Source organism: Diabrotica undecimpunctata, chromosome 9 (genome assembly GCF_040954645.1).
Source record: "Diabrotica undecimpunctata isolate CICGRU chromosome 9, icDiaUnde3, whole genome shotgun sequence".
Taxonomy (NCBI): Eukaryota; Metazoa; Arthropoda; class Insecta; order Coleoptera; family Chrysomelidae; genus Diabrotica; species Diabrotica undecimpunctata.
In genome coordinates, this window is record NC_092811.1 from 14,846,407 (window position 1) to 14,872,651 (window position 26,245).

At 34.2% G+C, this 26,245-nt stretch overlaps 1 protein-coding gene across 1 annotated transcript in view; it reads right to left on the reverse strand.

Annotated features, from left to right (window-relative positions):
* Positions 1-8,392: 8,392 nt before the first annotated feature.
* LOC140450297 (uncharacterized) overlaps positions 8,393-26,245 on the reverse strand; it is a 41,349-nt gene continuing 23,496 nt past the window's right edge. Inside the window, exons 2-4 of the mRNA XM_072543841.1 lie at positions 24,918-25,077; positions 13,775-13,889; positions 8,393-8,700 (exon numbers count right to left, since the gene is read on the reverse strand). Coding sequence (XP_072399942.1) covers positions 8,563-8,700; positions 13,775-13,889; positions 24,918-25,077 — 413 coding nt within the window. The 3' untranslated portion in view covers positions 8,393-8,562. The remainder of the gene's footprint in view (positions 8,701-13,774; positions 13,890-24,917; positions 25,078-26,245) is intronic.

Genomic DNA, 26,245 nt, shown 5'->3' on the forward strand with positions numbered 1-26,245 from the left:
GTTTTGTTAAACTATAGTCAATTTAATTTCTTACTATGTCGCTATCCTTATTTGCTGATGACTTACATGTATGGAGGCATTTTTTGGGTAATTTATAAACGGTATTACGACTAGCTCATGTTTTTAGTAGAATTTTTCAAGTCAATTACCTCTGTCATTTTAAAAAGCAACGTATGGTCCTACTATGGATCTACGTTTACTTTCGCCCATTTTGGCGTTAGAATCTCCTCGTGATTACCGTTTTGTCTCTAAGTTGAGTTGTAATATATTTTTGAGCTAAGTATAAAAGTTTACTATTTAATCATTATTTTTGTCGCGGTTTGTGAAAAATATTTATTAAATTTAAAACCCACCAGCAACATAATGGCTTAAAATACTATCCCAGAAAACTAAGAGAGTTACAGTAAACCATTAATAAAGACAAGCTATTCGTCTTAAATCCTATTTACTAATTTAACCAAGTATTTATTAATCCGATTGGAAATTGCAATAAATAAAGAAAAAAACTGTCCAAACCGATATATTTTTCGTTGCCTAGAACCACTTTATGTAAGGAAACATTGATGTTTTCCAAAAATGCTAAAATTATGATACGATCAGACAAAACCTTTTTTCTCTACCCTGTACTATCCATATTGGAAATACCAGTTTTAAGATAAAGATAAAAGTCGAGCAGAACGGTCACAAATTTACATAACACAATAAGTTGAGGACGGATATGCAGTATATTAATAACTTGAGTAGGGCTTGAACCGAAAAAAAAAGATTTTATACAATTTAATAATATTGACAGATTAATATAATGGAAATTCTTTGTTTTAAAGGTGGAATGGAAGTTGCGTTTTTACCCTAAAATATTAACCCTGCATAAAAATCGCGAATCCGTTAAATAAACAAGAAATTTTGGCATTATTTGGTTGATTGCTTGCATCAATCGTTTCAGACAAAAATTTATTTCAATGTCAATTAGAGGATATTTGAAAAATAACATTAGTGACTGCGAATCAGAATATAAACAGCCCTTAGAAAGCTTCTTGGTTTCTAAAATAATTTATTAAATTAAATAAATTAATCGCCAATCAGAAAGAAAATATGAGCAAGCATGCCGATCAATACAAGGGCTAGTATAATTGAATGCATTTAGAAGTTTTAAATATATATGCTTCAGCTTTGTGGGAAAGTTTTGTAAAATATTGCTTTTTTTGAATTCAGGAGAGATTTAACAAACACAATAATTAAATAAAAAAGGGGTGAAGAAGTTTAAAAATCTGAAAAGATACATATCCAAGAAGTATACTTTGAACGTACTTTGAAAATAGTTAATTAGTAAAGTTGCTGATTTAATTGAAGCAAAAACTGTAAAGTGACTAGGAGATGACCGAAATGACAAACAGGTTTTATTTTATAAAAAAGGAACTCCGTCATGGATATTTTTACAATTAGCTTTGCTCAGATCCTTTGATTAATGAAAAAAAAAATTATTTTATGTTTTTTCTTCTAAAGGCTATAGCGGGATAAGATGGTCAAAAGTGCCCCCGCACCGCGACTTGTACTTTCAATAAAGCATATAGCAACATGACTTCATACAAATACAATTTACACTAGTAAATGCGACACTCTTCTGCGACAGTTCTAGAATATAGTAACTGATAGCGGACGCATACGCCCGCCTATGTGATAACTTTAATATACTCGATTCTTTCGATACTTCTCCGTGTGATTGATAGTTTTCGAGATTCTCGATAATATTGCAACGAATTTTAGAAGAAGAGGATTATTTGATAATAAGACTAAGACAGTACGAAGGCGACACCAACACCAAGGCGAAAGCAGCGACGACAAAAACAATGTCTGCAACGCGCATACTCCCATTGTCGTTGTCATGGTTACGGATCATGCGCGTAGCAGACATTGCTATTGTCGCCACTGCTTTCGTCTTAGTGTCGCCTTCGTATCGCCTTCGTCTCGCCATCGCCTCGTATCGCTTTGACTGTGTTAGTCCATAGAGTAAGATACGCGCGCCTATAGGATATATGGCAATTATAATATTCAACTCTAAACTTTGATTTGACCAACTACTTCGAGAATTTCAATATGACTCGAGATTTTCGATATTAACGCGCAACGGATTTTAGGACAAAGGGATGATATCTCCCATAGGCGTGCTCTATCATTTTTTTTTTCGAGTTTTGACTATTTAAAAAAAAAAGACAAGTGGTATAATAAAATTGAAGGGGCGATCAAAAATACGCGTAAATTCGATCATTTAGCTACTAGATTTTAAGGTTATGAGCCAATAAAGTGAGAAAATATTAGAAAATCACCATTTTTTTGCAATTTGTAATTAATTTTGTAAATAATTTTCAGAATTTGTAAGTTAAAAATAATTATTTTTACAATGATGATTCATAGCAAGAAAATAGATGGAAAACCATACATCTAACTATCTGATTTCGAGGTAGAAAAAAGTGCGAAAAGGATAAAAAAAAACGTGGTATTTTCGAATTTTATCTTTATGAAAGAGTTAAATGAGGACTTTTACAATGAATTTTAATAATGTGAAAGAAAAAATGTTGACCTACCAACTGAGTTTTGAGGTTATGTGCAAATAAATGAATAAAAAGGCGGTTTTTTTTTAATTTTTCGATGGTTTTCGCTCAGAAATTAAAAATTCTGTCTTTGCCATTTAAAAGAAAAAAATACTATTTAAAAGTTAGCCAAAAATTATTAACATAACCTAAAAAATTATTGATAATTTCAATAATTTTTCCTGAGCTCAATTTTTAATACAAAAATTTTAAAAAAATCAGGCTATTTTGTATTCTAAAGATAAATCTTCATGATTTTTTTCAGATTTTTTAAAGCAAAATTGCGTCAAAAAAAAAAAATAAAGTCGAAAAAAGCTTCTTTTTTAGATTTAAGAAGTTCTATGGGCTCTGGGAAGCTAAAAATTTGTATGAAGTCATGTTTCTATATGCTTTACTAAAAACACAAGTCGCGGTGCTGATCGGTGCGGCGGCACTTTTAACCATCTTATCCCGCTATAGCCTTAGAAGGTCTAAATATTTTAATCTGGCACTCATCGTTTTCCGGTTCCTGTAACTACTCGGTAATCAATTTATCTATTCAGTTATCGATTATGTTCCTATACCTACAATATTATCATACAGTCCACTTTCATGGATCTGGCCAAAGAAATAATATTCTTTACTATAAAGCTTTAGGTTCGATATTAATTTGAAGAAACTCATTTCTTCATGCTGATAAGAAACTTACTGATAAACGTTGTCAATGAGCGATATATATATATATATATATATATATATATATACATATATATATATATATATATATATATATATATATATATATATATATATATATATATATATATATATATATATATATACTTAATATGGGATATTAAGGTTGTTTTTTAGAACTTTGTAGGAGTTAACACTTTCCAAGTGAAAGACAAAATTTTGTAAATTACTTAAAATACATTGAATTGAATGCAAAACATTGAATAATTCAGTGGATTATTGTGTCGTCACTAAAGTTCCGCTATGAGAATTCCATAGAATAAGCCGCTGACATTTCTTGACTTATTTACTATCCTCTTTTTTAAATCCCTTCTAATTTTGACAGTGATAGAATAATCCATGTAATCTTAAGGGATTAAGTTGTCGTAACATTTTAAGTTTAATTTTTTATTATTCTTCTTCTTCTTTCAGTACCCTGTCCTATTATTGAACGTTGGCGATCATATTGGCAATAATAGCTTTGTTTACGGCGGTTCTAAATAAATTAGCGGTGGTCTCTTCATACCATTCTCGGAGATTTCGGAGCCAGAATGTTCTTCGTCGGCCTGGGCCTCTCCTTTCGGCGATCTTATCCTGTATTATGAGGTGTAGAAAGTTATATCTCTCTGGATGTCTCATTACATTACCGAAATATTGTAACTTTCGAATTTTTATCGTTTTTGTTATTTCTGTGCTCTTTTTCATTCGATGTAAAACTATTTCATTTCTTATTCGATCAACCCAACTCATCCGCAATACTCGTCGATAAATCCACATCTCAAAGGCCTCTAATTTTTTTTATTAATGTCTTTGTAAGGGTCCAACTCTCCATACCATACAGCAATGTGGAGAATATGTAGAAGCGTATTAATCTGATTTTAAGGTTTAACGTAATATCTCTATTAATTAGAATTTCGGTCATGATTTCCCAAGTGTTGCAAGACACCTATAAGTTTGTCATGGTTTACTCGGTCAAAGGCCTTTTCGAAGTCCATAAAACACATATATACTGATTGTTCTATATCTCTATATCTTTTAACCATGACCTGCAAACTGAAGAGTGCTTCTCTGGTTCCGAGGTTGTTTCTGCAACCAAATTATGTTTCACCTAGTTGAACTTCTATTTTGTTGTAAATTCTCGAGTGCAGTATTTTTAGGAAAATTTTCAGTACGTGACTCATCAGACTGATAGTGCGATGATCGCCACACTGTTTGACATTTATTTTTTCGGTATCATTACAAATGTTGACAGTAGCCAGTCTGTTGGTATATGTCCTGTTTCGTATATTTTATTAAAGAGGCTTAGAAGAGAATGTTTGTCCTTATCGTCGAGCAGTTTGATTATTTCGTTTGGAATTTCATCAGGACCGGTTGCTTTCCTATTCTTTATAGCTTGATAGCTCTTTCCATTTCATGAAGTGTTATGTTTGGACCAGTCGATATGTTTTTGATTTGAATTTCTGTTCTATCGTCATCAAACATCTCCTTAATACATTCTTTCCACCTCTCTAATCTGTCTTGTTCATTGACTATAATATTTCCTTGTTTATCAAGTCAACTACTTGCAGTTGATCTATATATTCCAGTTATTTCTTTCACCTTTTTGTACATATTAAACGTGTGATTCTTTTTCTGCAGTTCTTCTATTTTAAGACATTTGTTGCTGTACCATTTTTCCTTTGCATCCCGGATTTTCGTTCTAATTTCTTTATGAATTTTATTGTATTCTTCAGTGTTTTTATTTTTCTGTTTTCGCCTGCTTTCCATTAGTCCCAATATTTCATCAGTCATCCATTGTTGTTTGCGATTATTAATAGTTTTATACTTTTTAGTGGTTTCTTGCATAATGCTTTTGACATGATTCCAGTGGTCTTCGACGTCATGTGTTTCTTTCGATTTTTCGAACTTTTTTTTATCTCTTGTGTAATTTCATGACTATTATTTTGAATACAGTCAGTGTTTATTCGGTTAGTCGGTTGTTGGCGTTTTATTTAAGTTTGAGTTTTATGTCACTGATTAATAAGTTATGATCTGAGGGGACATCGGCTTCAGGTAGTGTTTTATTTATTTTTAATTGAATTTTGGTATCTCTCGTTAATTGTTATATAATCGATCTGATTTCTTATGATCTTTTCTTTAGTATCTGCTGGTGACTTCCAAGTATATAAACGACGCTTTGGTCGTTTGAAGAATGTATTTGTCACACAAAGATTGTTCTCTACGCAGAATTCTACAAAACGGTCTCCTCTGTCATTACGTTGTCCAAGTCCAAAATTCCCTATAATGTTTCCTTGTCTACCTTTTCCTACTTTGACATTGAAATCGCCCATTATTATAGTAATGTCTTTGTTTTTCAGCTGACTCATTACCTTCTTTATACCATCATAAAAATTCTCTATGTCATCTTCACTACTGCTGGCTGTGGGCGCATAAACTTGGACCAGATTTATATCTACTGGTTTTGAGTTTAATTGCATCACGATGACTCTGTCCGAAATGTAACTTACAGACTTAATACAGGAAGAGATTTCTTTATGTACAATGAATGCGACGCAATTCCGGTGGTTAGTGCCTTCTTCTCCGGAATAAAATACATCGTGATCGTCTATGTTACATTTACCAGTCCCTGGCCACCGCATTTCGCTTACACAAGAACTGGTATATTGAGCCTTATCATCTCACGTATGGTGTTTTGTATCTTACCTGTCTCGTAGAGACTTCTCACATTCCATGTGCCTATTCTGATACCTGATTTTATTCTGATTTCTTTTCCTTTATCACAGGGATTTCGCTGAATAACGGCCTGGGAAGCCCTGTGTGCTTGTGTTCTCCTGCCGGATCTTGGTGTCCGATGACCATGATCAGTATACCTTTTCTTATCGTCTGATGGTGCCATTATGATTGAACTAGGGAATTATAATGGGGTAGTTTCCCGTTGCCTTCCCATCGCAGTATCACAATCATTTAAACTGCTCCAGTCATGCTTGTGATAGCCCAGTTTCAAGCCGATCCAGGATTATTTCCCCTACGCCTTGAGCTGGTATTGATGATCGCTGCTGCCCTTCATCACATGTAGTGATTCTATATAATCCCTAAAATCAAGGGATTGCCACTTCCGCCATCCACACCGTACCGAAGGAATTCTTCTCCGCCGTGGCTGCCGTTGTGGACTTCATCTGTGACCCTGGACAAGGGACCCTAAGCAGGTACTAGTTTCCCGGGTGAGGAAACACCTGGAATCTGCGAAGGGCAGGGATTGATTTATTTTCCCAGATAGGACTATCCAGAGGAGTTCCTACCCGCTCCATACCTTCCTTATTATTATTACGTTATTAAAAAAGGCTACAATTTTCTTTCTGTGAAAAAAAAAATTTTTTTACTGAAAATTTTGATGATGTGTTATGGCACCATTGGGAAAAATAATGAAGTAAAACGACATTTAATTTATTAAAAGCATTTTTATTGACATAAAAGAGCTTGTGACGTTTGAGTTTTAGCGATGTGTTTGCTTTTCAATAGTTTCAAAGATACATGACATTTGAACTCTACTGTTAGATTTTTGTATTATTAACAATATTATGCAATTTCCATGCATTCACTAATGCACTGTCACATAGTAATTAAAAATATGGGCCACCCCATTTTTATCCACAATTCCGAAACGATAATTTGCAATAATGGGATCCTGTAAATCGATGCGACGCCAGCCACATATTTGTTGTATAACGAAATGAAGTGAAGTTGGCTAACGTTGATTTATTTTTTGTCTTTTCTGTTCTATCGGTCTATATTTTTGAGTGGTAGAGCATTAAAATGGGTACTGCACATTGTAACAACCGAGTTATCACTCCTCTGCACATTTAAATTTTTGATTTACGAGTATCATCAAATATGCTCGTCAGGATCAAATCAACCCCGTTCTTGTTCTTGTTCTTGCAGTAGATATACTAAGGAATAATAAATCACCGGGATCGGATCAAATAGCATCAGAGCTACTAAATGTAAAAAAAGAAGCATTACTAAAAATAATACATGAGCTGATAACAAAGGATATCGTTGCATAACCAGCGGAATGGAATAGCGTTATTAATGTACCATTTTGTAAGAAAGGAAACCAGTTGGAATGTGGAAACTACCGTGAAATCACGCTATTGAACTCAGCATACAAAATATTGTCCAACGTATTTTATGAAAGGCTTAGATCACGCGCTGAAAAAAATAGCAAATACCAATGTGGCTTCTGCAGGCAGAAGTCAACAATAGACCAGAATTTGTTCTACGACAGATCCTCGAAAAAACAAGTGAATATAGGATTGACACATATCATTTCATGACAGTATAAACCGAGGATTCTAAAATTAGAGATATTCTCACTGGACACTGCTCGCTCATATATTATCTCTGTAAAAATAGGCAAAGTGAAGAGTGCTACCAAATAATCTGCACGTGCGAGCGGTTCTCCTCCACCAACGGCAAAAAGTATTCAGAAAATGTCTTTTTAGAACCTGACAAAATAACAAATATAAACATAGCTTCTAAATGAATAAAAGACTTTATAAGGAGCCTAGATTTGATGGAACCAACATAGACGTAGACGATACATAAAAGATTTGCCAGTCTTTCCTAACCTACAATCTACAATCAGAAAACAAAGAAATAAATTAGTTATACTCTGCACTAAAACGGAACTAAATACATAATAATAATAATAATAATAATAATAGTCTCCCGTTTTATACCGCTGTCGCGGCTTTGGGAGTATAGCAGGGTAGTCTGCTATATCTAGGGCCTACGGTATACAAGGAAGGTAACATGGCCAGTGCTACGCTTCAACCGTCTATTATTACCCCTGGTTTTACCCAAGGTACTCATTTTTATTCAGGCTGAGTCGACCTGGGGCCTATAGACATTTTTAAAATGTCTAGATGTTCTTGCCGGCGGTGGGATTCGAACCCCGGACCACCGGCTTGCGAGTCAAGCATCCTACCGCTTGCTCTACGCAGGTAAATGGTGAGAAATACTAAATAAATACTAAATACATATGGTGAGAAAATTAACTACATTTTCAAAGATAGAAAAAAACTTTTAAAAATATTTTATTGTGTTTTATTTTTTAATCCCGTAACATACATTAATTATAATAAATGGCAAAAAACTATTACATCAGATTTCATATGGCTATTTATATACTGGTAACTGTTTTATACTAAGGAATGTAAGGAAGTTCATTATACATAATAATCTTTGGTATCTATACAGCTCATGCAGCAACTTGTCCTAAAGGTATAAAAATATCTGGTACGGGAATATCCACGGATGAAACAAAATGCGTGGGCCGTTCTTTATGCATTACTTCTGTCCACATTCTTTCTGACCATTTCAGTGGGAAGAACTTTTCCTGAAATATAGATTATCAATTAGTACGCGTGATTGAAACGCTTTTGTAGGTATTGTGAAATTTTCCAAAAATTGTTAAGGAAGTGAATACAAGTAAAAACACTATAAGTGCCAATTCAAAAATTGTTCACCAGAGCAGGAAACATGAAGGACTCAACTTTTCAAATTTCTACTTTGCTTGAAATATAATTGACCACACATTAATATAACATAAGTTTTATTTTAGTAAATATTTTTACTTTAATTTTAATCAAATAAAAGGCAGATATCGAGGACAATTTTTATTAAATCTTGCCCATCTTCCTGAAGCCAACCAATATGTAGCTTCGTCGATTTTTAATAATTTTTAAACTGTTTGTCCTTGTGTCCTTTTAATTTTTCTAAAAGTCATTCACAAAATAATCTACCGGAAATGCGAGGAACAAATTGCACCCAATCAGTTTGGATTTGTGAACGCCGTTGGTACGAGGGAAGCTTTATTTAGCGCGCAGGTATTGTTTCAGAAATGTAGAGATGTCAGCTGTAATGTTTTTGCATGCCTGATTGACTACCAGAAGGCTTTCGATAGTCAGGCATAAACAAATGAAGGAAGTGCTGAAGAGGACAAGGATTGACGAAAAAGACCTAAAAATAATAGCTAACCTGTATTGGAATCAATCACCGGTACTCCGAATAGATGGAGAATATACAGATCAGCTCAAAATCTTAAAAGGAGTAAGACAGGGGTGCATAATTTCACCCCTGATATTCAATCTGTACTCGGAGCACATTTTTGAAGAGGCTCTAAAATATATTGATAAAGGCATCTCAATAAATAAAGTCAAGCTCAATAACCTGCGGTATGCAGATGATACAATAGTGTTTTTCAATACCATAAAAAGGCTGCAAAACTTAATGAACAAATTAACGGAAACAAGTAGAACATATGGACTGGATATAAACACCAGCAAAACCAAGCTAATGATCATCAGCAAGGAAAACATAACTGGAGCAAATCTGTATGTGAACCAAATGAGAATTGAACGTGTCTCACAGTACAACTAGGTACTTGGGAACTATAATCAAAGAGTAGTGGGACAATACCCAAGAGATTAAATGTCGCATCGGAAAGGCAAAAAGTGCATTCTTGACTATGAGCTCTGCGTTCAAGAGCCATGACCTCACCCTAGAAACAAAAATAAGGCTCCTTAAATATTACGTGTACTCAGTGCTTCTGTACGGAGTAGAAACGTGGACATTGAAGGCGGAAACTCTATCAAAACTTCAGGCTTTTGAGTTATGGTTATACAGAAGGATCCTGAAGATACCATGGACAGAGAAAGTCACCAATGAAGAAGTACTGCGGAGGATGAACACAACCGCGGATTTGGTCAACATTGTGAAAGGCCGTAAGCTGCAGTACTTGGGACATATAATGAGAAATCAAGACAGATACGAGCTACTTCAATGCATTTTGCAAGGTAAAATTGAAGGAAAAAGGGCCCCAGGACGAAAAAGATAACCCTGGCTTGCTAACCTGAGAGCATGGTATAGAAAGACCTCAACACAGCTATTCAGTATAGCAACCAACAAAGTCATCATAGCCAGAATGATCGCCAACGTTCGGAACGGAAAGGCACCCTAAGAAGAAGAAGAATGTTTATGACATTCTCCATAAGTTGTTGGATAGCCTGGTTTTGACGAAATGCCCCTGAAGCTGCTCTAGGAGAGAAAGTACTTGGGCAAGATTTAATAAAAACTGTGCTCGTTATCTGCCTTTTATTTTATTAAAATTTATTTATTCGACCATTCAATCTTATATCAAAATATTTTTATGTCTGTGTTTTATTTCCTGACTAGGTTTTGAACCCATACAGTGTTTTTATTTGGGAAACTTAAAATTATAAAATAAAATATCCCAATTTGTAAAGACATTTAGTAATACAAATTATACTTCATTCACATTTATTTAACAAATATACAAAAAATTGGTTTAAAAACATTTTAATGGTCATTGTCTTGTAATTGCTGCAATCCACGGTTATGGAGGAGATCGTCCACTACTGCCTTGGATACCGATAAAGCCAAAACGATCTTCTGTTCTCAGGCATCAAAGGAATAAGTTTCTGTATTATTTCATCTTTTCTGCTTTTACGTATACCTCGTACATTGGTATTCTGCAGAAAATTTGACACCACTAACCTACCTTACATGAATTCAAGCTCCTGATAGTTTTCATCTTCGAAGTTGGCTTCGAATTTAAGGGAGCTAGAGCCTCGTGAAAAATTAGCTTTTAGTATGAGATTTATTAAAAATGTTTTCAAAGGATCATTTTTATCTCCCTTTCGGGGTTGCCTTTTCTTTTTTTGCCATTTGAATGACGTTTGTACTTTAAGTACATTTAAATTTTTTGGTGATTGTCTTATAACAGACAATAAATCTTGAAAGTCAAATACATCTGATGCTTTTTTAATGTGTTGCTCAACGTTCCCATGAACACCATCAGCAGTCATGTGTGTGTGACTTTTGGTAAGATATTTGAATGTGATGTTGTTTACATGAGAGGTATGGGTATTATTATTTATCATAATCGCTAGTGCAGTAAACAAATACCAGTTTTTATTTTGGACTCTGCAATTATCTGCCCAAGAAACAAAATTGTTCGTATCACGCTCTTCTTTAATTAAAGCATATATTGCATCCATGATATTAGAAGCATCACTGCCACCAAATGCTTCATGCCAAACCACTGAAATGTTGAAACTTCATTTCTTTTTTAAAGAAGCGAAGACTTCGTTAAAAATAACCAAACGACTTGTAAAAAGACATCTTTGTTTCCTGGCATAATTGGTTACAATAATACTTTTCACTAATCAAAATAAAAATACTTGGTTTTATTAGTTTCTGATAATTCTGCATCAATTTTGTTATATCCATTAGCATCATCTGCTTTCTTTTTGTGTGTTTCCCATTGAGTTTATTTGGTAGAAGATACAACCGAATTATCCATGCATGTGATGCTTGCTTCTACAAAGTTTTTGTATTCTAAACAGTCAGAGCATGAATCTGGAAAGCCACGAGATATTGGAAGATCATACAAAGATACCGTGTCTGTATATTCTAGTGTTTTAAGTGCCCTGGATATTACAAGTCTTGAGTCACAATTATTTGGGATAAAAATAAATGAAACAGGATTATCGATGGTTAAACGATGGAAAGATAACTTCTACTTGATGCTTACCTTTTCTACAACAAATTATTCAAAATGTACCTGTCATCTGATTTTGTGTACAATGTATTCCCAACTAATCTATCATTGCAAAGGTTCAGGGTTAGCTGACAAAAATTTAAGCGCTACTGTAGAATACGCATATGTCTGTATTCAAAATCAAAATATAGCTCAGGCTATAAAAGTTTTAGAGTAAGCTTTAAAATGAATCCATTTGAGGCATGCGTAAAGATATTTTCATTGTCTTCATCATTTTTCTGTTTCAAATTTACATATACCTGGGTGCTTTAATCTGAAGTCATTAAACATTGAAGCAATTGTTAAACTTGACTGCAAATATCTAGTGAAAGGAGCATTTTTCGACGGTAATGACTAACGCGGGGATTATAAGAGTTTATATTATTTACTAATATATTCCTGTCGCAGACGTTACTGGATTTTTTACCCCAATTTTTCTTCACATATGCATTAATCGGTATAGCATAGGGTAGCATATGGTAATTCATTGATAACCGAATCACTGGTATAACCAAACGTATTGATTAAAAATAGTTTGCATACTGGCAGAAATTCAGTATTACCATATCACCCCAATCTGTAAGTATGGATCTAAAAAGCTATTTCATAAAGCACCTATTCGAGCACTGGAACAATAAATGGAAATCCACACCATCAAAACTTCAGGAGATAAAAGTAAGATTGGACCATGGCAACCACCTGAGGTATCCAGACAAAAGCAAATAATTATTTCCCTTTTACGACTTGGACATACCCAGTTTTCTCATGAAACTATGTTTAAGGAAAAGTCCGTAGAAAGATATTTGGATCTATTAACGAAAACGGAATATGGAGATCCAGGATAACCATAAACTCTACCAACTGTTCGAAGAGACACCGATCTTAGAACTCGTTAAACTTCAGATACTTCGCTGGGCTGGTCATGTAGTAAGAATAGAGACAGAAAAATTGCCGAAAAGAGCCCTTGATAGTAAAATGCAGGGCGCAAGACCAAAAGGAAGGCCACGGAAAAGATGGGAGGATGAAGTGGCAGCGGACGCGCAAAATTTGCTAGACGTGAGAACCTGGAGAAGATCGGCGCGGGACCGACAAGGTTGGAGGCGTAGTTTGGAGGAGGCCAAGGTTCGATTTGGGCTGTAGCGCCATTGGAGAGAGAGAGAGATATGTTTAAGGAAGAAGAACGTCTAATTTGTGATGAGTGCGGTTCACCCGTTACGGTAAAACATGTGCTAGTGGAAAACTGCGAAAAGTTCAATCGTCACAGAATTAAATACCTTTTACCAAACAATCTTAAAGACATTTTTTTAAACTCAAAAAACACTATAGATAACCTTCTTTCGTTTTTTACTGAGGAAAGTGTGATTAAATGTTACCGTCCACCTAATAACCTTATTAGCTTAAAGCGGGTTTTTTTGTAAATAAAAAAAGCATTGTTTTTTTTTAATGATGCATAGAAATAATTGAAAAACTCAAGTGCTCAACTTATCCAATCATATAAAAGTAACGAGAAAATAGTAGCTTTTGGAAATAACCAAATGTAAAATTCCAAGATGGGTAGAGGCAGTGAATGTATATGGTGTAACAGCCCAAGCCGCACAATTCGATGGGAAAAGTAATAACAAAATAATTAAATAGGAAAAATATTTAATTACTTAATTAAAATAAAAGCATAAATATAAAGAATATATTAAAATGCACCTACTGAGTAAAATAAAACACAGGCTGTCACTGTAAAAATTTCATCACCCTTTAAATAAATTTAAAAGTTTAAACGAGTGTAAAAAAATATAAATTACAGTGTGTCACATTCTAATTATATTTACGAGTAATAGATAGATAATATACTAACCTTGCAATATATTCTCTCTTCATATATCCTTTTTGTGGAATTTAAGAAAAGAAGTAGATTTTCGTTGTACCAATAGGGAACAGTCTTTGGTGTTAAATAACATTTTGTAGTATATCTGTAAATAATAATAAAATATTAGTAAAGTTTTCAAATGTCATCCAGTTAATTGAATGTATCGTAAACATTATCACCTGAGGTTAAAGACAGTAGAAAAATTATGCACTGAGTTGTATGAGAGTCATTACCACGGTTTATACCCTTAAAATACCTAAGCTAAAGGATGTATAGTATTGGAAATCAAACTGGACTATTTATTTTTATTGAGCCATCTTCTCGTAAACCATCAAAGTAGATTTTTTAGTCAGAAAATCTGTCTTCTCCTTATTGGTTTCTTGATTTTTTGCCTCTCTGATCAACTGAAGTAATTCATATCTATTCTCAATCATTAGGTAGCCGTTGTACACTCTTACGCTTACGCTCTTTGATTATTGCTATCAGCTTTTTGTTCTTACACATTCTATTCAGAACTTCAGTGTTTGTTCAAGTGGTTGAGGATTCAGCTCTCGCAGCAGTAAAGAAAGATATAGCAGCGTAGCATTCGGATTCTAAGTCTTAAGTAAACTACTGCTGTTTAAAGATTAGGTAATTCAAAGATGATACGTGTTTAACGATGCTGTTGAGAGGATAGCGTGTATGTGATGATTGTCATCGGTTTTCCTCAGCGGTTGCAGATCTCGTCCTGTCTTTCCTTTGGTGGTTAAACTTCAACGGAATTCTTGCTGAGAATGATGAGTGCTGATGATTGTTTTGCGGCTGCCTTTATTGTGGTATATGTGATACAGGATATGAAGTAACTTCGAATGTCTTTGGTTAGCGTTGGCCAGTAATAGATGGATGGCTCTAACTGTTTCGTCTTATTCTAGGTGATTTGCATCTTCAAAATCATGGTAGACTCGTAGATTTTTTGTTAACAATGATTGTGTGGCTATTAATTTTCTGTTGTTCTCCTTTCACCTGATAATATGTTGCATATTTCTATTGTGAATTCACATTGGAGGCTTTCCTCTATCTCGTTCCTTGTTCCTTTGTTGGTGATATCCAGCCTTCGTCTGCCGAACAGCGTCATTCCGCGATAGATGTTGTGGCTTTTTCTGATTTAACATTGCAGAGGCAGGTCTCTAAGATCGTCAAGGACGGGATAATATTGGCCCTCTACTTCCTCCACCATACATAGTGGTGGGAATTCCATCTCCTCTTTTTTTTTTCGTTTGGCCACCTCAGACGATTGACTTCCTCGTCTTGGTCTTTGGCTTGTTTTTCTTCTTTTGTAAGTAGTTTTCAATAAAAACTATATAATAACCACTGTATCATCGACTAATCTTCTATGAATCAAAAAAAATAAGCTGAGTTTAGCTCAGGATTTTCTAACAGAAATTTTGCCATGTACAACAGATCTTTAATTCCAGCTTTCATCAATTTTCACAAGACTTCTGACACCATTGAATTGAATAGTATTAATGCCAAATGCTCCTATCGCTATTCAAATCTGATCTATGGCATATAAGTACAAAAAAGACTATAAAATTACATTATTCCACATATAAATCCAATATCGAATGAAACATCGGACAGGGTGACATGTTGTCTTCAAAACTTTTTACAGCTATTCCCAAAGAACGATTTTTGGAGAAAGGTTAAATCATCTTTTGTTTTATTTCGTAAAAACTGTTGAAGTTCGGAAGCAGGGTACTTTCCCGTATGCATTTAAGAGTGGATAGTTGAAAACTGCTGAGCAGACAAACGTAGTAGAAGAAGACCACCTACGCGTTGGGCTGACCACATCAGGCGTATCACCAAAAATTGGTAACAAAAAGCACAAAATCGTAGAGAATTAAGGAGTTTAAGGGAGACCTATGTCCAGTGGACGTGATAAATCAGGACTGGATGATGATAATGAGTTGAAAACTATTTTATCTTATGTAAATTTTTTCACTAAATACGATTATGTAGGTCCCCTCATCTCAACAAGTGGTAGAGATAGTTCAAACACTCCTGACCATGGAGCTGCGCGAAGGCGGAGTCAAATTCACCTAAAGGCAGATAGGTTCTATTGTAAGTGGAATTATACAGTGCATAGTACAATGCGTTTCGCATGGAAGTGGGGACTAAACCAAATTTCGTCTACTGCGCCGTGGTCAGGAGTGCTTGCACTATCTCTACCAATTTTTATAAACAATTTTTTTTATAAATAAATTTTTACATTTGTATATTTTATTTAAGTCCCATCGTAAAATATGGCTAAAAATAAAGTTATTAAAAATTTTAAATCAAGAAATCGAAGATTTGGCCTAACTTTTAGTCCTCATAACTTTTTACATGGTGCATATTTCTCTAACAATTGCACATAAATAGAAAGTTTGAATCTATTTTGACAATGAAATATTGCAAAAATGGAAGCATTTTTTTTTTGAGTTATTAAGGAATAAACAAATAGCTTTTCGCCCTTGCAGGATCAACAAGCATGTCTAACGTCGACAATGAATAGTTCCCAACAAATTATTGCAGATAAGCTTATCTTAAGGAACTTTTTTGGAACTTTTTCATTTATTTGATCATCCATGGATGGTGGAGAACAAGGTCTATCATCGTTAAAAAGTGTCTGAATGAATTCTTTTCATCTCTCCAGTTTGTCTTCTGTTTCTTTATCTCGTTATTATTATTTCTTAATATTGTTTCTTGTCTCTTTCTGTGTCTACGTGTTATTTCTTTCACTTTTTTATAGACATTAAAGATGTATCTTTCCTGAAGTTGTTGCTAGGCATTTGGTTGACATCGAGTTTTCTTTAGCTTTTCTGCACTTTTTTCTAATGATTTTTTTTGACTCGTTTGTATTCTATTGGGTTTGTTGTAACATAAAATAAAAATATGTATATTATATAATAAAAATATGTTACGGAAGTTGCGGAAAGGTTATCCAGCTCACCGACACTGTGCAAAGTATATTTAGAATATCTTTCAAAATATTTACGTAAATATGAACAAATTAATTTTCATAACCATACAATTTGTTGGGCTATATCATGTATTAAGTCTAAGTCGCAAGTAGAAAATCTTGCAGATAGTCTGTCTTTGTATGATTATCGAGAATATTCCTCTACTATGTGTTTAATATTTGGATCTTATCCAAATTCATACAAAGGAGATAAAAATTTAGTATTTTTAATGAAATTTAGTGGTTTTGAGTGGTAAGTTAAGTCAGAAAATCTTAAGACCTTTATTTCTTGAAAAACCATATTATGCAATAGAAATATCTCTATTTACTTTTACCGAAAATATTATAGATGTTATATTTGATATAGATAGGAATCATTTTAGCGAAATTTTAAGTTAGTGTGGACGACAAATTACCAAAGAGAAGGTACTACAATAGATAAACACATGAAGGTACTAAGTTAAATGAACAGAGGAAGAAAGTTGTCAAACACAATTAAAAAACGACAAACAGCATACTTTGGTCATATCGTCAGAGGATCTACATACCAACGAGTGTGAAAGATCTATTTCGAAAGCCTTCTGATAGACAAAAGTTCCACTATGTTGTTGACATGATGACAGCAACGTTAAAGTCAATCACCATGAGAAGAGAAGTGTAAAATCAGTGAAAAAAATGTTACTAACAAATACTATCAAATATACAATTTTATTTCCTTTAATTTAGAAGAACCGATAAAAAGACCAATTTTAACCACCAAAAATTATTCGTAACTTTTGTTTACTGTAAATGAGGCCACTATCTGCAAAACTCGCTAATTGACAAAAGTTTCGAAAATTATTTTTTTGATAAGTTTATTTCAATTTTAAATAGGAATCGAGTGATATAATCAGAATTTCCCAAAACTGATTCTTTAGCATACAAATGCTGTCGAGAAAATTACAGTTATTTACGAACCCGCTACTACAACAGCTATGTTGAAGAACCGAATTTTCAATGGTTGTTTTGTTAAACCTAGTCCACAAGGAAAAGTACGCAAACAAGTCCTTTAGTCAGAAACATATAAAAGGAATGTGGATAAACTTAGATAAGCTTAAAAAAAGGTAAATGCTTCATATTAAAATTTATGATTTAGACTTCTGGCGAAAATCGTTTGATTTTTTAGGCAGTTTCACTTTTCCGCGTTTTAACGTTGTATAGGGCTACAGAAAAGTGTATTGAAATGGAAATTTCCATCAAAATGGTCAGAATCTATTATTATACCAATTTTAAAACCAAACAATCCAAAAATTAATCCAAATTCATATAGACCAATATCTTTGACAGGTGCTATGGGTAAATTAATGGAAAAAATTGTAAATAAAAGGCTTTTATGGACACTTGAGAATCGAAACCTAATAATTCCAAATCAAAGTGGTTTTCGTAGAAATCGGTCAACAATGGACAATATTTTAGCATTAGAAAATGACGTACTTGAAGCTTTTGCTGCCAATCAAAAATGCCTTGCAATATTTTTTGACATCAAGGGAGCATATTGTCATCGAATGCCATAGTCTGTGGACTAGTACGCATTTCGATGCGCATTGCCCCGCCTCGAATTTTCCCATTGGCTCTTGACCTGGAAATCCCTATTTATCGCTCGAACAGCACATATAAATATTGGCGATTTTCAGGTCAGCCAAGTCAGTCCCTCACGGGCTCTCCGAGAGCTTAGTGCTCTCGGGGCTCTGCTCCTGTTCTATTTTCCATACTCTGTGGCTGAGAGTTATTTTCAACTTTAACTTGGTGTTTTTATTTCGACAATCCTTTGTCATGTAAGAAAATATCTTGTCTTTCTCAAGACAAGCCATCGGAAGACCACAACCTAATGTACCATTTTCGACGAGGAATTTGTTGTTCCCCCGAGGTGACAATATGATACCACATGGAAACACCTAAAAGTTAAAAAACTACATAATTTAAATATCAAAGGACACTGCCTAGCTTTCAATAATAATTTCTTAACCAATCGATCATTCCACCTTAAAACTACTGGTATGCTATCACCAAAAACAAAACTAGAGAATGGTATTCTTCAAGGATCAGTTTTAAGCCCTACACTTTTTTTAGTAGCAATAAATGATGTCCTAGCCAATATGAATTCACCACTGAAAGGTCTCTTATACGCAGATGACCTTGTTATCTATGCGAGAAGCCAAAATATGGAAAACATTACGAGTATGCTACAAACGTTTTTACATCAACTAGAGGAATGGTCGCAAAATTGTGGATTTCAATTTTCTACAGAAAAAACACAATTTATATTATTCACAAAGAAAAGCTACCCTAATCACTCTCCACTCTCACTATTTAACAAGCCTCTAGTTCGAAAAAATAATGTAAAATTTCTAGGAATGACATTCGACCAACATCTAAATTGGAAGGAACATTAAAAAATTGGCAATCGAATGCCAAGCAAGACTTATCCTTAATATACCTTAAATATATCCTTAAATCACTATCTAAAAAAGACTGGGGGGCAGATAGACAAACTATGCTCTGTCTCTACAGAACTCTAATCAGATCTAAATTAGACTATGGCGCGATAGCATATTCATCGGCTACTGAGTCTTCCCTTAAAATTTTAGATTTAATACACAATACTGCACTCCGCATTGTCTTGGGAGCTTACAGAACCACACCAATAGAAAGCCTGTATTGTGAAGCAGCTGAACCATCACTATATCACAGAAGAATGTACTTAAAGTTAACCTATGCAATTAAATCAAATGCAAATCCTAACAACCACACCTTCAAATATGATCACCTTAACCGATTATCAACATGTTTCTCCAATAAACCACGTCTACATAAACCTTTTTACCACCGAATCAAAATGGATCTCTCATCTCTGAACACCACCTTACCTCCGTGCTTTCCCGTTAGTTTTGAACCTGCTGCACCATGGACTTTGGGAGTACCTAAAATAATAACTACCCTAATATCATTGGACAAGCACACTACTAACCATAGTATAATACATCAAAATCTGCAAAACTTATTATCAAAGTATACAAATTTCTCTCAAATTTATACAGATGCTTCAAAATCAACAGATGGCGTGGAAGCAGCAGTTATATCCTCTAATATGTGTCAAAAATATAAGTTGCCAATACACTTTAGTACTCTTAATGCAGAATTATATGCCATATACGAGGCACTCACATATATTATATCCTCACCAAATCAGAAATATATAATTTTGACTGATTCACTAAACTCACTTCAATCTACAGGAAGAATATACCCAGAGAATCATATTCTTGAAAAAATAAAACAAAATCTAATAGAGATAGAAAATTGTAATAAGGAGGTAATCTTTATTTGGATCCCATCACATAATGGTATTAGAGGTAATGAAGAAGCAGATAAGTGTGCGCGTGAAGCCGTCAATTCAGCTGACTCTATTATTGTGAAATACGTGATAGCTAGTGATGTTTTAAGTGTTATCAAATCGCGGATCCTAAGTGAGTGGCAAAACCGGTGAGAATTTTCAGTGTCCAATCTTCGGAATATTAAACCGGACATTAAACCATGGAGATGTTTCCCCACAAAAAGAAGGGAATCAAGTGACAATAACTCGTCTTAGATTAGGTCATACCAGTGCCACGCACAAGTTCTTAATTACTAAAGAATCCGAACCAAAAGGTGAGCAGTGTACCGTTAAACTCTCGGTGAAACATGTTGTTGTAGACTATCCAGTTTTCTCCACAGCAAGAATCAATTATGGTATCTCAATAAACTTAGAGAAAGCACTTGGTGCAAATTGTTCATTCACAAATATGTTAAACTACTTAAAAGCTATTAATTTTGTTAATATATAATATATTTAATATTGTAAATCTGATTCTCGCTAATAACCTTCGAGTTGATGCGAATTTGTAAATAAAAAAAAAACTTCTACCGATAAACTAAGACCAACAAATATTTTCTCTTACATGTGGACAGAAATTGACTCTCGAAAGGATTCTAATACAATAACTTCAACTTTGCAACATGCTCTAAAGAATTTTCATGTTGATGTCAACATAGAAGCAGTACGTTTGTTCGGTGATGGTTGCGGAGGACAAAACAAATATTCGAATATGATGACAATGTTGGCTTATTGGCTTCTAGAAGAATCGCCGAATCATATTAAACAAATTTAGTTAATTTTTTCGATCGTCGGCCATTTTTTTATTCCGCCTGATCGTATTTTCGGCCTTATAGAAAAAGACATTAAAAAAATGCGCGTTAACGTGGAAATTAGTGGCTATGACGATTTAAGAGGAGGACACAAACTAGACGAGTTATTAAGATGTTCTAGTCCTGGACCCAATTAACGAAATGACGTTGGAAAAGCTAAAAGCCTTTCTTCAATGGCTCCTAAGAAATTACCACTGGGAAAATAATTAAAGGGTGATAAAGGGGCAATTAATAGTCTTCTTTCCAGAACTACGGACAAAATTAAAGAAGCCTTTTGAACTAAATTTTTACAAAGAACACTTGAAGACAGATTCTACCTCACCAGAAGAAACCGTTGATGAATAAACATTTTTTTTTCTGAAAATCTGTGAATATTTTAAGCTAGAAACTTATAATTTCTATTGCTAAAAACTCTAAACAACATTAATAAAATTCTTTACGTTGTGAGCTAAACACTACTCGGCCGTTAATCGTTTTTTTCGATTTTCCAAAAATGACTTTTGAGCAAAGAGCAAGTTTCGCAAATAATGCCCTCAAATATTTGTGATGTATCGGTATTTTGTCACTAACAATACACTAAACATATTCGATGTGACAATTTTAAAAGAATAAATTCGAAAAATTACTGTTAATTACATTAAACCTGACAGAATGCATTCTAATGTCCTGTTTCTGTTTCCAGTTGCGTTAATAACATTTTTTTGCTGAGGGATTATTTCAAATGTGTGAATAATGAACAGTGAGGTGCCAAGCAGCATATCCGTTTTAACAATAAAAATATAGAGTTCTTTTTAGTGGAAAATTCATACATGGGAGAGCATACTTTGAACATATGTTAGTTGCGTACTTCCTGGATGATATGGAAATTCATTTAAATGGTGCAATACAATAATGCAGACATTGTATTATTAAAATCGGTTTTAAAAACCATATGCAATCAACAACTCATATACTGAATCGTCATTGCAAATCAGAAAAAACGAGTCAGTTAAGAAAAATAAGAAATTCAAATTTTTCTGCCTTTTTTTGTTGAATATATTCAGAAGAAAATTTCATCTGGTCCCGTTGCTTTGTATTTTATAACTAGTTAGATATTTTCTCACTAGTTAGTTAATCTAGATAATTATAATTTCCATTTAAATATCTGCTCCTCTTTGATCTTTAATAACTTCAATAGAAAAATTGTCTGTCGAGTTTTGCTTGTTCGTTCATATTTCCTTGTTTGTAAACCAAAAAATTTTTCTGTAATACTTCTGTTTTATGCAAGTGTTAATGTAGCACTTTGATTTTGCTATTTAAGTGATCATTCTGATTTATTTATTGATTGTGTTTGATTCTTATACGTATTCAGTCTTCTTTTTTCATCTGTCTTCCATCAGTCGTGTTATTTTGTCGGTTATCTATTATGGATATGTAACAGTTTCGATACGAGGCTAGTCTCTTATGTTTTTACAATCGGCCAACAGATGGCCTTACCGAGTTATTGCGTCACTGCGACCAACAGATGGCCTTACTAAAAATTCTCGTTTGTTGTTGTGATTAGTCAACGTATGTGACACGTATTTGACTAACAGAACTTTTCAGGTTTTCCCGACAAAAATATGTCCAAGATGCAAGCACTTCAAAGAAGGGATGCCAAAGGGCAACATTTTATTTTCTTCTTCATGTGCCATATCAGAATTGTCAAACATTGCTGATCACCGTTTGTGAATGCTTCTAGATCTTCTTCCGCATGGAGAAATTGTTCTGCATGTAGTATCTGAGTTCTCCACACCACTCCTAGGGGTGGGGGTGGAGAAAAACTTTAAAATCTTGAATAGGAACCCCCATGTTTATTGAATATTTCTAGATCCTTATGTAAACATAAGTAACCTTTATTCAGGACATTTTTTCGAACTGTTGGTAGATGCCACAATAATAGGAAAAACACTATTTATTCTGATACACTAGGAGAATTATGAAAACGGTCTTATATCTCGAGAAATACACTGCTTAATGAAAAATCAAAGAAAACGTGTTTAATGTTTTTAAAAAATCTTATTTTCTCGAAATTCCTCAAAAAACTTTGAAATCTTACATAGAAATTACCATTTTTTTATTGCAGATTTGGATTCTGGAAAAAAATTGTAAAAAACTGTATTCGGTACCATAATAATTACTTTCATCATCATCAGTGGCATTACAGCTCGTTATGAGCCAAAGCCTTTTTCAGAAAAATCTTCCATTCGCCCCTGTCTCCGCCAAGTCTTCTCCATGCTTTAATTCCGATGGATTTTAGATCATCCTCTATGTTATCTTGATACCTAAGTTTTGGTCTTCCTCTGGCTCGTCTTCCCACTGGTCCTCTTCGGTCGAAAATTTTTCTGATCGTTGCATGTTCATCTCGCCTAATTACATGTCCTATCCATCGAAGGCGTGCTAATTTAATACATTTTACAACGTCAGGTTCCCCAAAACTTATGTATAATACAAAGTTGTAGCGCCTACGCCACAAACCCTGTTCTTGGACTCCTCCATATATTTTCCTTAGAATTTTTCTTTCGAAACGTTTAAGCAACTCTTGGTCGTTCTGTGTAAGTGACTACGTTTCTGACCCGTATGTTAACACTGGCCTTATTGGTGTTTTATGGTAACTTTAATTTTTTTTGGGTAGTTTTGGGGCCATCTGTTGTTTGTCCTTAAGCCATAATAGCACTTATTGGCAAGCAATATTCTTATTTTAATTTCTTCGCTGGCATTGTTGCCTTTGGTCAGCAGCGAGCCCAGGTAGACAAAGGTCTACTTATAATATTTGGTTTGCCAACTTTTGATTTGTATTATATATGTTTTTCTGCGATTACAGTGTCTTCTTCTTCTTCTTCTTCAGCCTTCATTCATCCATTGTTGGACATAGGCCTCCTCCAATTCTTTCCACGCTTCCCTATCTTTTGCAATTCTCATCCATTGCTTTCCAGCTACAGCTGTTATATCGTCTATCTATCTCTTTTTGGGTCTTCCCACGCTTCTTTTTGTTTCTCGAGGTCTCCAGAATGTCACTTTATGAGACCATCTGTTAGTGTCTTGTCTTGCTACATGTGCTACCCATTGCCATCTCAATGTCGCTATTTTTTCCATGATGTCATTTACTTTAGTTCTTCAACGTATTTCGGTGTTAGGAATTTTGTCTCTGAGACTTATATTTAACATGGCCCTCTCCATGGCCCGTTGAGTTACTCTTAATTGTTCTGCCATTTTTCTTGTTATTGCCATAGTTTCCAATCCATAAGTTGCAACTGGTAGTATACAAGTGTCATAGGTTTTTCGTTTTAAGTGTATTGGGATTTTTCTGTCTTTTAAAATGAAGCTCAACTTCTCAAAAGCAGCCTATGATAATTGTGTCCTTCTTTTAATTTCTAGGGTTTGATTTTTTTAGGGTTTGATTTGACAGTGTCATCTATAGCAAATCAAAGATACAATTTAGATATAACTTTTTCTTTTTCACGTATAATCTGAATCTGCAATAAAGAAGTGTGGTTTTCCATTAAAATTTCAAAGTGACCCCCGCCCATTCCAAGGGGTTAGTTTTTCATGAAGATGTGTATTTTTCGAGATATTAAATCGTTTTCATAATTTTCCTATGGTTTTTTCGATTATAGCAGCCTCTATCAACGTTTCGAAAAAATGTTTCTAATTAAAATTTATTATTTTTTATGAGGAATCCAAATCTGCAATAAAAAATGAAGTTACCCAAATATCTATATTTTTGTTTTTCCTAATGAGTATTCATTTGGTTTTCTTTCTTTCTTTTTTGTATTTACTTCTAACCCGATTTGTTTACTATTTTATAATCAGCTTATAATATTATTGTCTTAATATTATTGTTATTGTGAAACGTTAAAATTGGGCTGCAACAAAAAAACTACTGATGATAATCCATATTAGACTTACCTCTTTGGTGTTTCTCCTGAGCAATCAGTTCTTTCATCTATGGTTATATTTATTTCTGATGTTTCCAAAAAATCGTTTGATAACATTGATTCTTCTCTTTCGATAACATCTGTATTAACAGTTTCAACTGTCTTGGACTCAATACTCTGAATTGTTACACCTAAAACAGATTAGCAACGTAATTATCTCCAATATGTCATTAATTAAAGAGTGCTAATGTGAGTAAACATGCTGGAGTATTGAATAAAAACTGTTTTCTAAAAGGAAAAGAACCCTGACCTCTACAGAAAAATGTGGTCTGTCTATAAATCAAGAAAACACTTAAGAGTTTTGTATCCGCTTGTAATGATGAATGGTGTGGTTTTGATCCATACTACAAAAATTAAAACTTATTGCTTAGAAAATAAGGCCCTGTCAAACTTCAAGGTCGTAATCTATATAGAGCAAGTCCTCTTCACTTAATAATAAGGTAATAATATTTTCAGCAGAAAGGACGAATACACTTCTCAAATGCAAAAAAGCGTCATTGTCGTAGTGCAGTAGAAAGAACGACATTACGTTGAAATTTAGGGGGAATAGGACTTTTGCAAGAGATTTCCTGCAGAATTGCAGAAACTATAGAGGAAATATATATGGGTAATGGGTAGATACACTTTACGATCCCGGTAAAGTTAGGTCTACTACAGGTTCGCGACCCTGCGCTGCCTACGTGAGCCGTGGTTCACTCTCACTCCCTTTAACCGAGAGGGCATCACGTCCCAACCGTTCATCCTTGTCAAAGACCCCAAAATTTCCTAACCCATCCTAACATCCGTCTACCAACCCGCACAGGCCAGCATGGTGGAGAAACGGCCATGAACTCCCGTAAAATGAGAAACGATGAAGACGCAAGGCCCTCAGTCTACGGCAGTCCCTTGAAACTAGGCTATGGTAGCAGTCACGGAGGTAGAGGAAGAGATGGTGCTAAGAATCTCCGGAGTGGACCAGGCTACCTAGATAAACGACAACGGCAAAGAATATGGTTTGTAGCAACATATAACACCAGAACATTGATGGAGGACGAAAAACTTGAGGAACTTGAAAACGAGTCAAAGCATATAAAATGGGATATACTTTAATTCTCTGAAGTACGGCGAAAAGGCGAAGAACAAATGATACTTTCGTCGGAAAATCTATTTCACTATAGAGGAGAAATCTTCTAATGGTGGCGTTGGATTTATGATAAATAAAAAACACACGAAGAATATACTTACAATTAAAAGCATAAGTGATAGATTTACTTATCTTATTTACAAAATAAACAAAAAAATTCGATCAAAGATCATCCA